Source organism: Oncorhynchus nerka, linkage group LG15 (genome assembly GCF_034236695.1).
Source record: "Oncorhynchus nerka isolate Pitt River linkage group LG15, Oner_Uvic_2.0, whole genome shotgun sequence".
Lineage (NCBI taxonomy): Eukaryota > Metazoa > Chordata > Actinopteri > Salmoniformes > Salmonidae > Oncorhynchus > Oncorhynchus nerka.
The window spans coordinates 71,977,405-71,993,502 of record NC_088410.1 but is presented as its reverse complement, the minus strand read 5'-3'; the positions used below and the strand labels follow the sequence as shown (position 1 = coordinate 71,993,502).

Below are 16,098 nucleotides of genomic sequence, written 5' to 3'. Positions count from 1 at the left end.
ACTTACAGACATGTTAAAGTGTTGACTGAACACCAGACCTAATCACCTTTGCTTCTGGCTCAGCTACACTTGGCACTGCAGGGCTCCTTGTGTCCTGAGATGGTGGGTGTGTCTGCCTGCCAAAAAAAGTGAGGGTTTGGCTGGACAGGTAATCCTCTTTGTTCAGTTGGGTGGCCAATTCCAATGTGCTGACTGGTTCCCAGTTTTGTTAGAGCTCCACAGTTAAATCTCGGCTCACACTCATAGTCATGCTACCATATTCCCAATCAGCAGACTCAGAGGAGTGGTAGTAACTGGTGGTACAGGTCAGAGGCTTGCACCATGGACTTTGGCAAAGACTGATTCTTCCAACCCTATCCCAGAGGAGAGAGACCACCTGCAAATGAACAGAAAAGAGTCAAGAAGAAAACTATACAATGAGTCAAAGCAGAATCTCCCCCACTCTAATCCTCTGCTTTGGTAATGGAGAGACGTGTTGTAGGGATCTGCTGGGCTGAGGTGCCACGGTAACAGGAGAGTACAGTTTCTCTGGACTGGGCTGGGGCTGAGGCTGGAGATGGGGATGGGCCTGAGGCTGGGCCTGAGGCTGGGGCTGACACTGGGGATGGGACTGAGGTTGGGCCTGGGACTGAAGCTGGGGCTGAGGCTGGAGTCAGGACTGGGACTGAGACTGGGGTGGGCTGGAGCTGAGTCACCTGCTTGAGGCTGGAGTCAGTACTGGTCCACAAGGCTGGGTTTGAGTCTGCTACTGGGCCTTGAACTGCTCAACTCTGTGTGGACAGGCTTAGTCCCACGCAAGTGAGACCTGGCAGGGCCCTTTGATGGGATTTTACGGCCGTTGATCCGCATCGCATAGCCTGCATACCTTAGACATCACCACTGACAAAGCCCCTAGTAAACAGCCCAGACATCACTTTCATTCCCCACCACCGCCCAGAGGAACGCTCCCACCTCCACCTACCCATCCCCTGTGTCCAGGCCCCAGCACCATCCTGTGTGGTGTGCCTAACCTCCCCTCATGCCTGTGGAGAAGGCTACTGTCTGTGCCAGGGGGTGGTGGGAAGAGGCTGGGATGGGACAGGGGTGAGAGATGATCCCCTGGATGTGCCTTTCAGCAGGGTCTCCTTATGGTCTCATGCTTTCCTCAAAGCCCTCTTTGTCTCTTGTTAAAAGGTTACAGTATTAAATTATCCAGGGAAGCATTAGGCTGTCTGCTCAACCCCTGAGCTCTGGTTTGTTTTAAAACACCACAGAAGGAAACGTCCTAACAGGCATTCCCCAGTGCTGCCCAGTGTCTCCCTCACTAAGTTGCAGGGTTTTGTTTTTCTTCTGCATGACAATGTCGGCTCTCTTCGACACACGGCTGGGCTTTTATGTCCGTAACTTAAGACGTGGCAGCACTTTGAGACGGGACAAACTAATCACCCTTTACTCTGAGCCATTGAACCAGGATAAAAGGATCCTCACACCACAATCCACCCTCTCTCACTCTCCCACTCTCTCTTGCACACTTAGACCTGTTTTCTCTGGTGTTCTTCAATGCAATTCAATCTATAGGACTGTTTTCAACAGTGCATACGACATCCAAGAAGACAGATCAGCTCTATAGCAGAGACCGCAAAAGGTACAGCTTTAGTAAATCCTTCGAAAACCCCAGAGATTGAAATGAGAATGTTGTGCATTAAAATAGGGATTTAGTGTCTGGCACATGTGAGGTCTCTGTGGAGGTGGTGTGTGTGGTGTGTCTGCACTAATAAAAAGTGAGTGTTAGCTAATTAGGCTAATGTTGTTATTGTGAGGCAGTTGAGCGGAATGAAGTGTCACATCATGCTGTAGAGAAACAGCCCTGTACATTGATGAGCAGCCATGCTAACAGACCCCTTTCCAACCCTCTCTATACCTCTCCCTCGCTCTCCTCCGTTTGGTTCTCTTCTATCGTCCTTCTTGTCTCCCCATCTCTCGGCCATATCTACAGTCCAGCTATTCACTTTCGCTGTGGGCATTTTCCGACTTACTGGCTCCTCTTGTCGAGTTCTCCCTCATCCTCTACTAAGATATACTCTTATTTGGTCATATGTAAGGCTTGAGAATGGTAAAACATTTGAAATATGTCTGGTTATTGTCACGGCTCCCTCCTTCTGCTCTGTCCCTCCCCCTCCTCCCCATTTCTAGTCTTTCTATTCCCTGCCTTCTAATCCTGATTTAAGATAGTGTGGGGCAAGCTTTACTTGCAAAGCATCCCAGTGACATGGCATAGCTGGGATTCTTAGACTGTAGTAGACATCCTTTTTGTCCAGCACATGCCATAAAACCCAACATTTTGGTTGCAAAGGCCTGATTTGACTGAGAATCCTGGGGCAGTGCACGCAATAGGAACCTTTTCCACAAGGAGGTCATCTGTGCACACTGATATGTGTTTTAACTGGCCTGAATTCCATTTGCCACTGTTCATGTGCATGTGGAAGTGCATGCAAATGCATCATTTGGTTCAAAACTAAAGTGTTGCTTAGGTTACCCATTGAAATATATTTATTTTTGTGTGTTTTGAGAAGCACCAATTGACTTGATGACTATCTGACTTTCCTGAGGGTAAGAGTCCTTGACTTGCTGATGGTGCTTCTCGAGACTTCCTTCCACTTCTCCTCCATTCTAAGGTCCATTCAATGAGCTAAGAGTTCATCCCCAGTGAGTTGGCTGGAGAATGGCCCGGGACAGTCAAGAGTGGAAGTGGGCAGTTATGTTGATTGATGGCAACAATGAGCTTTGTGACAGGGAGTGAGGAGCAGAGGAGCAGGGACAATGGCTCCACCAGTTTGTCGCCCTCGTTAACTGCTGAATGGGAACTGGCCCCCTTTTGTGGCGGGAGGGACCAGGCTGGCGGATGTACACGTGTACCGGGCCAGAGGGACGAGGAGACTGTGGCTGTTCATGGGTGGTCTTTGTGTGTGTGGAGAAACACTGCATCCCAGGGATAAATAAAATAAAATAAAATCAAAGTTTATTTGTCACATGCACCAAATACAACCTTACAGTGAAATGCAAATAGTCCGGGTAGCCATTTGATTACCTGTTCAGGAGTCTTATGGCTTGGGGGGTAAAAACTGTTGAAAAGCCTTTTTGTCCTAGACTTGGCACTCCAGTACCGCTTGCCATGTGGTAGTAAAGAGAACAGCCTATGACTGGGGTGTCTGGGGTCTTTGACAATTTTTAGGGCCTTCCTCTGACACCGCCTGGTGTAGAGGTCCTGGATGACAGGCAACTTAGCCCCAGTGATCTAGTGGGCTGTACGCACTACCCTCTGTACTGCCTTGCGGTCAGAGACCGAGCAGTTGCCGTACCAGGCAGTGATGTAACCGGTCAGGATGCTCTCGATGTTGCAGCTGTGGAACCTTTTGAAGATCGAAGGGCCCGTGCCAAGTCTTTTTAGTTTCCTGAGGGGGGATAGGCTTTGTCGTGCCCTCTTCACGACTGTATTGGTGTGTTTGGACCATTTTAGTTTGTTGTTGATGTGGACACCAAGGAACTTGAAGCTCTCAACCTGCTCCACTACAGCCCCGTCGATGAGAATGGGGGCGTGCTCGATCCTCCTTTTCCTGTAGTCCACAATCATCTCCTTAGTCTTGGTTACGTTGAGGGATAGGTTGTTATTTTGGCACCACCCGGCCAGGTCTCTGTTCACAGACACGCACATACAAAAACAGACTGGCATGGCGTGGTGTCTCCGAGTCATAGAGGCCAAGCTCATTGTCTTGGGATGTTTTCATTTAATTTGATCATGTCCATGATAAACACTGTGTATGAAAAGCAGGAAAGTGTCAAATGTACCACAAATATCCTCTTCCTATTGTCCTCCACCCATGTATCTACTACTTGTTATCTTATCTGTGCCCAACACTGCCAGACAGGGAGACATTTTGAGTAATTCAGTTTAGCCACGAGGTTCCCACCCACATCCTCCCACTGCACATGGAAATCTGTGTATCCTACCTTCAGGGATATCCCCATTCAGATACATCCATCAACATTACATACTAAGACACGTGATTTAGGAGACAGGCTTGAAATATACATTTTTGGAATGTCCCTGAAACCATTCTTCAGGGGTATTTAAAGTTGTTCTGATGACGAGGTGTCCTGCTGTCCTTGGCCTATCCTGGCTACTGTGAGAACCCTTTGATTTTATACAATCCTCTGCAGAGCAAAACATGATTTGCTGCTTCAAACTATAGTGCTGCTCTCCGTGTGTACCAATTACTAACACAAACAGAGATGGCAGGGTGGCGTTTTTATGAGGCAGGTAGCCTAGTGGTTAGAGCGTTGGGCCAGTAACCGCAAGGTTGTTGGATCGAATCCCTGAGCTGACATGGTAAAAATCTGTGATTCTGCCCCTGAACAAGGCAGTTAACCCACTGTTCCCTGGTATGCCATCATTGTAAATAAGAATTTGTTCTTAACTGATTTGCCTAGTTAAATAATGATTCAATATTTTTTTAATATATAATTAAAATGCCTACGAATTACTGTAAATCTGCTCCCTCTGTCTCTCAATCTGGGGTTAAACATATGGACACAACCTAAACAAACAGACCGTCATCATTGACTATAAAGATACACTGCTTCTGTTAGGATGTGGAGGCCATGTCAGAGGCTGAGCTGGTGACACCTGCTCCTTGGACTCCAGTGTCTGTCCGGTGGCAGTGCGACTCATTGACCTATCTCTGTTTCTCTGTGGAAGCAGCTAATCCCCTCAGACAAGGTGTCTTTGTAACAGAGTGGAGGCAATCACAGAGAAAGATGAGAGTGAGTGGTACGCCGTTTGCCGTGCTGCACGGCAAGTTAAGGAATTATTTCAAGGGAGATTAAGCAGTGTAAGGGTGGAGAGCGGGCGGCGGGAAAATGCTCTCCATGGTTAGCTGGCAAGAAGTTCATTTCTCACATTTCTTGGAGGGGGGAAAGGGACAAGCGTCTTGTTTGTCACTTGTGACATTGAAAACTTCAGGATGGTTTGACTCCTCGCTTCCTTGCCAGTGGTTTTTAATTGCATTAGAAAATGGCTACTTCTGATGATCTTTCACAGCTGTTAATAATGTTGTTGTTCTGATGAATTTGCATCAGTTGATCAGCTGTATTTGGGAACACAAAGCTGTATACAGTGCATTCGCAAAGTATTCAGACCCCTTAACCTTTTTTGTTAGGTTACAGCCTTATTCTAAAATCCTCATCAATCTATGCACAACCCCATAATGACAAAGCGAAAACAGGTTTTTGGATTTTTTTTGCAAATGTATCAAAAATAAAAGGCAGAAATACCTAATTTATATAAGTATTCAGACCCTTTACTATGATACTCGAAATTGAGCTCAGGTGCATCCCGTTTCCATTGATCATCCTTGAGATGTTTCTACAACTTGATTGGAGTCCACATGTGGTAAATGATTGGAAAGGCACACCCCTGTCTATATAAGGTCCCACAGTTGACAGTGCATGTCAGAGCAAAAACCAAGCCATGAGGCGAAGGAATTGTCCATGGAGCGCCGAGACAGGATTGTGTCAAGGCACAGATCTGGGGAAGGGTACCAAAACATTTCTGCAGCATTGAAGGTTCCCAAGAGCACAGTGGCCTCCATCATTCTTAAATTGAAGACGTTTGGAACCACCAAGATTCTTCTTAGGGCTGGTCATCAGGCCAAAACGAGGAATTGGGGGAAAAGGGAATTGGTCAAGGAGGTGACCAAGATCCCGATGGTCACTCTGACAGAGCTCCACCAATCAGACCTTTATGGTAGAGTGGCCATACGGAAGCCACTCCTCAGTAAAAGGCACTTGGAGTTTGCCAAAAGGCACATAAAGGACTCCCAGACCATGAGAAACAAGATTCTCTGGTTTGATAAAAACCAAGATGGGACTCTTTGGCCTGAATGCCAAGCGTCACGTCTGGAGGAAACCTGGCATCATCCCTACGGTGAAGCATGGTGGTGATACTGTCATGCTGTGGGGATGTTTTTCAGCAGCAGGGAGACTAGTCAGGATTGAGGGTAAGGTGAACTGAGAAAAGTACAGAGAGATCCTTGATGAAAACCAGCTCCAGAGTGGTCAGGACCTCAGACTGGAACAAATGTTCACCTTCCAACAGGACAACAACCCTAAGCACACAGCCAACACAAAGCAGGAGTGACTTCGGGACAAGTCTCTGAATTTCCTTGAGTGGCCCAGCCGATCGAACATCTCTGGAGAGACCTGAAAATAGCTCCCCATCCAATCTGAAAGGCTTGAGAGGATCTGCAGAGAAGAAGGTGTGCCCTAGTTTGTAGTGTCATACCCAAGAAGACTTGAGGCTGTAATCGCTGCCAAAGGTGCTTCAAAAAAGCACTGAGTAAAGAGTGTGAATTTGTGATATTTCAGTTTTTACTTTTATTACACTACCGGGCAAAAGTTTTAGAACACCTACTCATTCAAGGGTTTTTCTTGAAGTGATGACATAGTGATGACATGATGACATCGAAACTATGAAATAACACATATAGAATCATGTAGTAAAAAAATAAGTTTTAAACAAATCAAAAAATATTTTATATTTGAGATTCTTCAACTAGCCACCCTTTTCCTTGATGACAGCTTTGCACACTCTTGATAATCTCTCAACCAGCTTCACCTGGATTGTTTTTACAACAGTCATGAAGGAGTTCCCACATGTGCTGTGCACTTGTTGGCTGCTTTCCCTTCACTCTGTGGTCCAACTCATCATTGTGCTGGCCAGGTCATCTGATGCAGCACTCCATCACTCTCCTTCTTGGTCAAATAGCCCTTACACAGCCTGGAGATGTGTTGGGTCGTTATCATGTTGAAAACCAAATGATAGTCCCACTAAGCCCAAAGCAGATGTAGTTTTGTATCACTGCAGAATGCTGTGATACACCTCCTCCTTTTGTTTTATTTGTTTTATTTCACCTTTATTTAACCAGGTAGGCTAGTTGAAAACACCTTTATTTAACCAGGTAGGCTAGTTGAAAACACCTTTATTTAACCAGGTAGGCTAGTTGAAAACACCTTTATTTAACCAGGTAGGCTAGTTGAAAACAAGTTCTCATTTGCAACTGCGACCTGGCCAAGATAAAGCAAAGCATTTCGACACTTACAACAACACAGAGTTACATGGAATAAACAAACATACAGTAGAACAAGTGCAAATGAGGTAGGATAAGGGAGGTAAGGCAATAAATAGGCCATGGTGGCGAAGTATTTACAATGTAGCAAAATAAAGCCTCCCTGCTTTTCGGTGGGAAATACAAATGTGGAGATCATCCGTTCACCAACACCGCATCTCACAAAGACACGGCGGTTAGAACCAAAAATCTCCAATATGTACTCCAGACCAAATGACAAATTTCCACTGGTCTAATGTCGATTGCTTGTGTTTCTTGGCCCAAGCAAGTCTCTTCTTCTTATTGGTGTCCTTTAGTTGTGGTTTCTTTGCATCAATTCGACCATGAAGGCCTGACTCCTCTAAACAGTTGATGTTGCGATGTGTCTGTTACTTGAACTCTGTGAAGCATTTATTTGGGCTGCAATTTCTGAGGCTGGTAACTCAGATAATAATAAACTTATCCTCTGCAGCAAAGGTAACTCTGGGTCTCCCATTCCTGTTGTGGTCTTCATGAGAGCCAGTTTAATCAGAGCGCTTGATGGTTTTTGCGACTGCACTTGAAGAAACTTTCAAAGTTCTTGAAATGTTCCTTATTGACTGACCTTCATGTCTTAAAGTAATGATGGACTGTCATTTCTCTTTGCTTATTTGAGCTGTTCTTGCCATAATATGCTTGGTATTTTATCAAAAAGGGCTGTTTTCTGTATTACCCCCCTGCCTTGTCTCAACACAACTGATTGGCTCAAACGCATTAAGAAGGAAATAAATTCCACAAATGTACTTTTAAGAAGGCACACCTGTTCATTGAAATGCATTCCAGGTGATTACCTCATCAAGCTGGTTGAGAGAATGCCAAGAGTGTGCAAAGCTGTCATCAAGGCAAAGGGTGGCTATTTGAACAATCTCAAATATAAAATATATTTAGATTTTTTTAAACACTTTTTTGATTACCTCATGATTCCCTATGTGTTATTTCATAGTTATGTTTTCACTATTATTCTACAATGTAGAATAAAGTAAAAATAAAGAAAAACCTTTGAATAAGGAGGTGTTCTGAAACTTGTGACCGGTAGTGTACATTTGCAAAAAAATGTTGGTTTGTTATAATGGGGTATTGTGTGTAGATTGATGTGGGGAAAAAAGTATTTAATCTATTTTAGAATAAGGCTATAATGTAACAAAATGTAGAAATAGTCAAGGGGTCTGAATACTTTCCAAATGCACTGATGTTAGGTATTTGTTGAGTGAGGGTGGAGTGTGAAATGGACCATTTTAATGTTCTGCTAATCATTCAAAATGTAATGAGTACTTTTGGGTGTCAGGGAAAATGTATGGAGTAAAAATAACATAATTTTCTTTAGGAAAGTAATGAAGTAAAAGTAAAAGTTGTTAAAAATATAAATAAAGTCAAGTACAGATACCCCCAAAAACGACTTAGTTGATTGAGGGGGTTGTGTTGGAACTGTGTTGGGTATTGTTAAGTGAGGTCTGAGGGGACTTGTGGACTGCTGCTCCCAGACACAGAGCTGACCAGGTGTCTGAGCACAGGGCCAGGAGGACGTCAAGATGTTTAGACTTCACCTCACACTCCAGGGATTCTTCTGGAGCTGTTGAGAGAGAGGACTGAAATGATTCTGCCCCCCCCCCCCTGGCAATGACACATATAATTTATTCTCAGTGACGGGTTTATAGCTAAATGTGCAGTTTTATAACAACTGATTTGTACCTTGTCAGCTCGGTGATTCGATCTTGCAACCTTTCGGTTACTAGTCCAACACTCTAACCACTAAGCTACCTGCCTCTAATGACAAGAGTGTGCAAAGCTGTCATCGAGGCAAAGGGTGGCTATTTGAAGAATCTCAAATATAACACTTTTTTGATTACTGCATGATTCAATATGTGTTATTTCATAGTTTGATGTCTTCACTATTATTCTACAATGTAGAAAATAGTCAAAATAAAGAAAAACCCTTGAATGAGTAGGCGTGTCCAAACTTTTGACTTGTACTGTCTTTGATGGTGTTTGCATGTTAAAAAGGACAAATAATGTCCCTTTTGGAACACTGATAAGTAACTAGCATAAACATTGGATATGCTTAGTCTGATTGGGGAGGCCTGGCTCCCAGGGGCAGGGGCCTGGGCCATGCCTATGCACCTGATAGGCACTTCTGTTAGTTTGAGAATATAAAATAACATATGTTCAATGCAAATGGATCCAATGTAACGTCATGATTTGTGAAAAGTATTTTTTTCAGCTGTCGGGATGCATTTCTAAACAACTCAGCTGCCAGGTCGAAAATCAAAACAACTCAATTGGCTAGTTCAGCCATCTGGCAAGAAATGGGCGGGTTGTAAATTGATCCTACTGCTATGATTTGATAGAGCGAGGCCGTAACTCTGATCCCTTTCACATCTCTCTCTATTGCTCATATCATTTGTTGCTGTTTACTTCTACTATGATAACTATATCAATGGCGGTGACATTTGCTACCAATCCATAAATGTACATAATATCTAACAAGGAGAGCGAGGGTAGGAAAGAACATTGAAACAATGATGCACATTCTGTCTGACTCATATCTGCCCGTAGTTTGAGAAGTGAGAACACACACGCTGATCTACAGCTTTCTTGATCCATAAACATGCAGCAAGATTCTTAGGTAGCTTTACCTATAGTCAACCTTTATTTAGGCATTTTTTACACTTCCTTCTTTCCCTATTACGATAATCATCTACTCTGACGTCGCCACAAGCCTTATTATTAGTGAATTAAACTAATATTTGCAATAGAGGTTAGATTTTGGTCACTGTGTCAATCGACTCGTTTCTCAATACAGCACATTTCTGTTGTAGAATGAGCTACAGTATCTTGCTGCTTGCTGATGATTTTCCCAGGTAGACATTCCTCGACATTATGCAGTGCTCAGCCGGTGAGTGGCGGCTGGCATAGCAGATGTTTTGCTATGTAGAGGGACTATGGGCAAAGCCGATAAAGAAGGACCGGTAGACTATAACAGAACATTATCGGTCATTCTCTAGTTTTCTTTATATCAATGGCTCTATTTTCCAATTTTCCCATCTCTGTCTCCTCTCATGCTGATGTAACCCACCTGTGAGATGAATAGCTGTTCATTATGAAGCTGTCTAGAATTGAGAGGAGCTGCTGTTACCATGACAGATGACACATATAGCTAGAGAAAAAACACCTGTCGAGATCATGAGTAACACAGACATATTGGACATTTCCTTAGGCAGAATGTTGAAAGGAAAAATTATTCGTTTTTAATCGTTTTCGAGGAAGGCATTTACAGACTGCCCAACTATTTTCTCCTTTTTCTGTAGTTTAAAGAAGTACACTGATTTGTTGGTAGTACATCTTGTCACTCATTTTTATTGCCCATGTTGAACTGCACACCACCTCAGATCTTTGGTTGGCATGTCGTTATTAATAATAACAGGCACATATGTGGCCCATATATGGCCCCAAAAAGGACTGGGAGTGGGAATTGGTCATGCAGCTGCCGATCGGATTAGATTAGCAGAAAAATGCAGATCTGGCAGAAGCTACATCTTTTGAGAGGTTCCTGTCTAATCGCCTTGGAGAAGAGCGGGCATTCCTGCCATGATTAGGTGTTCCGTACATCTCCTCTCCCTGAGCCTTAGTACTGCTAGTGCCAACATGGGTGTGTGCAAAGACAAGCGTCAATCCTCTGGTACTCTGTAGCCGTCACACTGTAGACTGCACCCTTCTTAATGGAGCGAAACATGAGGCTTGGCTTGCTCTCCTGTACCTTGCTGTGCAGTGTACAGAGATCCTACACACACACACACACACACATACACACACACACACACACACACACACACACACACAATAGCTTGGAGGTGAAGGCGAGAGAGGATGTGAGATATATGAGTGTATAGAATGCGATGCCTACACCTATGTGCTGGATTCATGTGGTGTAGGCTACCTAGTGGTTTGAGGTGTTTGTTTATTCCAATTTCACGGATTTCACACGTCTAAACAAGACAAGTTGTTCGACTCTGGGGATTTAGCCAGATAGGGCCGTCTCTCTCCTAGATTGATGTCCCACACCCTGTGACTCTCTGCCTCACCTCATGCTAATAGTCCTGGATGCATGATCTTTGTCTGTGTGGAGACATGGGCCATATAATTCAGTTTCAGAGCAGATTGCTATGTGACCATGGGGGTGGGGGGTTGACTATGTCCTTAGCAGAGATGCAGTCTATTTCTTTCACTCAGCGTTAAACTATCCCAGCTGATTCATTTTCTCCCAAAAACATTAGCGTGGTTAATGTAACAGCAGGAACATCAAGGTCCCTCATCAAGGTCCCTCTCAATCAGATTTTAACAGGGAACTGAAGAGGCCCTGATAGGTCAAACCGTCCCACTGCAGATGTTGACATTCTGTGACAGCAGCCAGGTGCTTCTGCTCCTCTTATCTCTTCTCCTCTTTCTTTCTCTCCGTCTCCTACCCCATCCACCCCGTCCCGGTGCCATCCCCCAGCTGTGTGTAGCTACGGCGTGTGCTTCAACGGGGGCCAGTGTCGGGAGGGCTCCCGCTCCAGCTCCCAGCTTTGTGACTGTCCTGCTGGCTTCAATGGGCCCAGTTGTCAGTATGGTGAGTACAACACTCTCTGTTTAATGTACTGTAGTTCCAACAGTATGTCCTGCTGTTCCTGTCCGTGTCTGTGTCCGTATGTGGGTCGTTCCACCAATTTCATGCCTTTTTGAGATGTGTAACTCGGTGATTTAACATTATGCCATAAAGAACAAATGTTCAACTTAATAAAAAACACATTTCCCATTAAAAAAATGCTATAGTAAGGTCCTATTAAGTGCGAAATATAGCAACAGGGTTGACCGTAACAGGGTTGACCGTAACAGGGTTGACGATAACAGGGTTGACAGTTTAATCTTAAATCAGCCATACATCTCTATGTGACAGAAGAAATTGGAATCTTATTGTGTGCAACAGGGAGGGGCAATTGAATGCAAGCTTCACAAAAAATTGCCTGTCTATCTATGAGTTACAACAGGGTTGACGTGTTATGCTTCACTCACTCAGTTTTCCACCTCAAAACACCAGAAAGTTACCAAGAATAGTACAAACAGCTCACCTGCTTTTACACTGCAATTTGTCTATAGATGCTCAATGTTTCTTGAAAAAGATTGGAGAAAAAAAAGGAATTGTTTTACGATATTAAAATTACAATTCAGATAATACGATGGCGCCGGAGCAGAAGACAGACGTTTTACGTGCCCCCAACCAATTGTTTTTTGTTTGTTTGTTTATCCGCGTTGTTTGTAACTTGTTTAAAAAAAACTAATTTAGTACATAATGTTGCCACTACTGTCTCTTATGACCGAAAATAACTTCTAGACATCAGGACTGCTGTTACTCACCACGGACTGGCAGAATCCTTTTTCTTCTTTCACGACTCTGACGAGCCCGAGGTGGAGGATATACGGCTCCCTCGGGAACAGGCCCCAACCCCAGTGATCTGCGTGAAGAGGAGGCGGAGGATATACGGCTCCCTCGGGAACAGGCCCCAACCCCAGTGATCTGCGTGAAGAGGAGGCGGAGGATATACGGCTCCCTCGGGAACAGGCCCCAACCCCAGTGGTCTGCGTGAAGAGGAGGCGGAGGATATACGGCTCCCTCGGGAACAGGCCCCAACCCCAGTGATCTGCGTGAAGAGGAGGTGGAGAAAGAGAGGCTGGAGAGCGGGCTGCCTTCTGAGAATTCGGAGATGATCAAATAAACCCCCACTTCCCTCAATTCTGCTAGCAAACATGCAATCTTTGGACAATAAAATCGACGAGTTACGGGGAAGATTATCTACCAATGGGACATTCAAAACCGTAACATCTTATGCTTCACGGAGTCGTGGCTGAACGACGGCAATATCAACATACAGCTGGCTGGTTATATGATGTCCGGCAGGATAGAACAGCGGCGCCTGGTATGACGTACTATGTATTTTTGTAAATAACAGCTGGTGCACTATATCTAAGGAAGTCTCGAGCTATTGCTCGCCTGAGGTTGAGTATATCATGATAAGCTGTAGACCACACTACCTTCCAAGAGAGTTCTCATCTCTATTCTTCGTAGCTGTTTTACATACCACCTCAGTCAGAGGTTGACACTAAGATAGCATTGAATGAGCTGTATTCCACCATAAGCAAACAAGAAAACGCTCACCCAGAGGCAGCGCTCCTAGTAACCGGGACCTGTAATGCAGGGAAACTTAAATACGTTTGACCAATTTTCTATCAGCATGTTAAATGTGGTCCAGAGGGAACAGAACTCTGGACCACCTATACTACATAAACAGAGACCCATACAAAGCTCTCCCTCGCCCTCCATTTGGCAAATCTGACCATAATTCAATCCTCCTGATTCTTGCTTACAAGCCAAAATTAAAGCAAGAAGCACCAGTGACTCGATCGATAAAAAAGTGGTCAGACGAAGCAGGACTGTTTTGCTAGCACAGACTGGAATATGTTCCGGGATTCCTCCAATGGCATTGCGGAGTACACCACATTTGTCATTGGCTTCATCAATAAGTGCGTCGATGATGTCGTCCCCACAGTGACCATACGTACATACCCCAACCAGAAGCCATGGATTACAGGCAGCATCTGCACTGAGCTAAAGGCTAGAGCTGCCTCTTTCAAGGAGCGGGACTCTAACCCGGAAGCTTATAAGAAATCCCTCTATTCCCTCCGACGAACCATAAAACAGGCAAAGCATCAATTCAGGACTAAGATTGAGTCGTACTACACCACTCGTCAGATGTGGCAGGGCTTGCAAACTATTACAGACTACAAAGGGAAGCACAGCCGAGAGCTGCCCAGACGAGCTAAACTACTTCTATGATCGCTTCGAGGCAAATAACACTGAAACATGCATGAGAGCACCAGCTGTACCGGAAGACTGTGTGATCACGCTCTCCGCAGCCGATGTGAGTAAGACCTTTAAACAGGTCAACATTCACAAGGCCGCAGGGCCAGATGGATTACCAGAACGTGTACTGCGAGCATGCACTGACCAACTAGCAAGTCTCTTCACTGACATTTTCAATCTCTCCCTGTCGGAGTCTGTAATACCAACATGTTTTAAGCAGACCACCATAGTGCCTGTGCCCAAGAACACTAAGGTAACCAGCCTAAATGACTACTGACCCATAGCACTCACTTCTATAGCCTTGAAGGGCTTTGAAAGGCTGGTCATGGCTCACATCAACACCATCATCCCAGAAACCCTAGACCCACTCTGTTTGCATACCACCCCAACAGATCCACAGATGATGCAATCTCTATTGCACTCCACACTGCCCTTTCCCACCTGGACAAAAGGAACACCTACAGTTGAAGTCGGAAGTTTACATACACTTAGGCTGGAGTCATTAGAACTTGTTTTTCAACCACTGCACAAATTTCTTGTTAACAAACTATAGTTTTGGCAAGTCGGTTAGGACATCTACTTTGAGCATGACACAACTAATTTTTCCAACAATTGTTTACAGATAGATTATTTCACTTATAATTCACTGTACCACAATTCCCGTGGGTCAGAAGTTTACATACACTAAGTTGACCGTGCCTTTAAACAGCTTGGAAAATTCCAGAAAATGATGATGTCATGGCTTTAGAAGCTTCTGATAGGCTAATTGACATCCTTTGAGTTAATTGGAGGTGTACCTGTGGATGTATTTCATCTGTGGATGTATCATGGGAAAATCTCATAGAGAGCATCCTGACTGGTTGCATCACTGCCTGGTATGGCAACTGCTCGGCCTACGACCGCCAGGCACTAGAGGGTAGTGTGAATGTCCCATTACATCACCGGGGCCAAGCTTCCTGCCATCCAGAACCTCCATAATAGACAGTGTCAGATGAAGCACTAAGAATTGTCAAAGACTCCAGCCACCTTCCAGCCACCCTCCAGCCATCCTAGTCAAAATGCAGAAGTTTGGCACTTTAGCAAGTCTTTATTCAAATAAAAAATATGATTTATTGTATTTTCCATGTGGTCTATATTAAAGGGCATTTCAATTAATATAACAAGGTTTGCAAAGCTACTGTTAGTATACCAAAGTTACCGGAATCTACAGTAATTTTGGTAGTTAACAGAAAATCAATGGCAATCTATTGTAACTTTGGTAATATTTACTTATATAACTATTTAAAAAACATAGTCATACATTTTTTATGTCGGTCTTTTAACCATATGGTTTAAGAGAAAATAGCCTAATTTAATGAAAAAAGCATCTAATCAACAATGGCATTATTTCCAATTAACTCTGCAATTCTTCCAAATATTGACTTTTTTCACAGCTGCCAACAGTTTGAAGCCAAAACATTGACAACAAATACATACTGACATAATGAAATAGATAAGTGTGTAAAAATATATAAAGGTGGTATTCACTAAGTTGATGGTTTATACACTGAACAAAAATGTAAATGTAACATGCAAAAATGTAAAAGATTTTACTGTTCATATTAAGTTCATATAAGGAAAACAGTAAATTAATATAAATTCATTAGGCCCTAATCTAGGGTTTTCACATGACTGGGAATACAGATATGCATCTGTTGGTTACAGATACCATTAAAAAAAGCGTAGATCAGAAAACCAGTCAGTATCTGGTGTGACCACCATTTGCCTCATGCAGCACCACACATCTCCTTTGCGAAGAGTTGATCAGGCTGTTGATTGTGTACAGATTCTTTAAACTGTCATTGTGTGATAAGAGTCACTGACTCAAAGCCACAAGATGGTAGAACATATTTCAAATGTTGTGTGTCGTGTCTTTACTATCATTAAATTGAAGACTTACAGTTTTTATCAAAGATTCTCTGTAATTAGTATTACGCGATCAATTGATTAATCATGTAACTGTAATTAACTAGGAAGTCGGGG

At 43.8% G+C, this 16,098-nt stretch overlaps 1 protein-coding gene across 1 annotated transcript in view; it reads left to right on the top strand.

Annotated features, from left to right (window-relative positions):
- The window catches only part of LOC115142332 (multiple epidermal growth factor-like domains protein 6), a 98,184-nt gene that overhangs the window by 5,329 nt on the left and 76,757 nt on the right, over nt 1–16,098 (top strand). Inside the window, exon 4 of the mRNA XM_029681734.2 lies at nt 11,674–11,787. Within this exon, the coding sequence (XP_029537594.2) occupies nt 11,674–11,787 (114 nt within the window). The remainder of the gene's footprint in view (nt 1–11,673; nt 11,788–16,098) is intronic.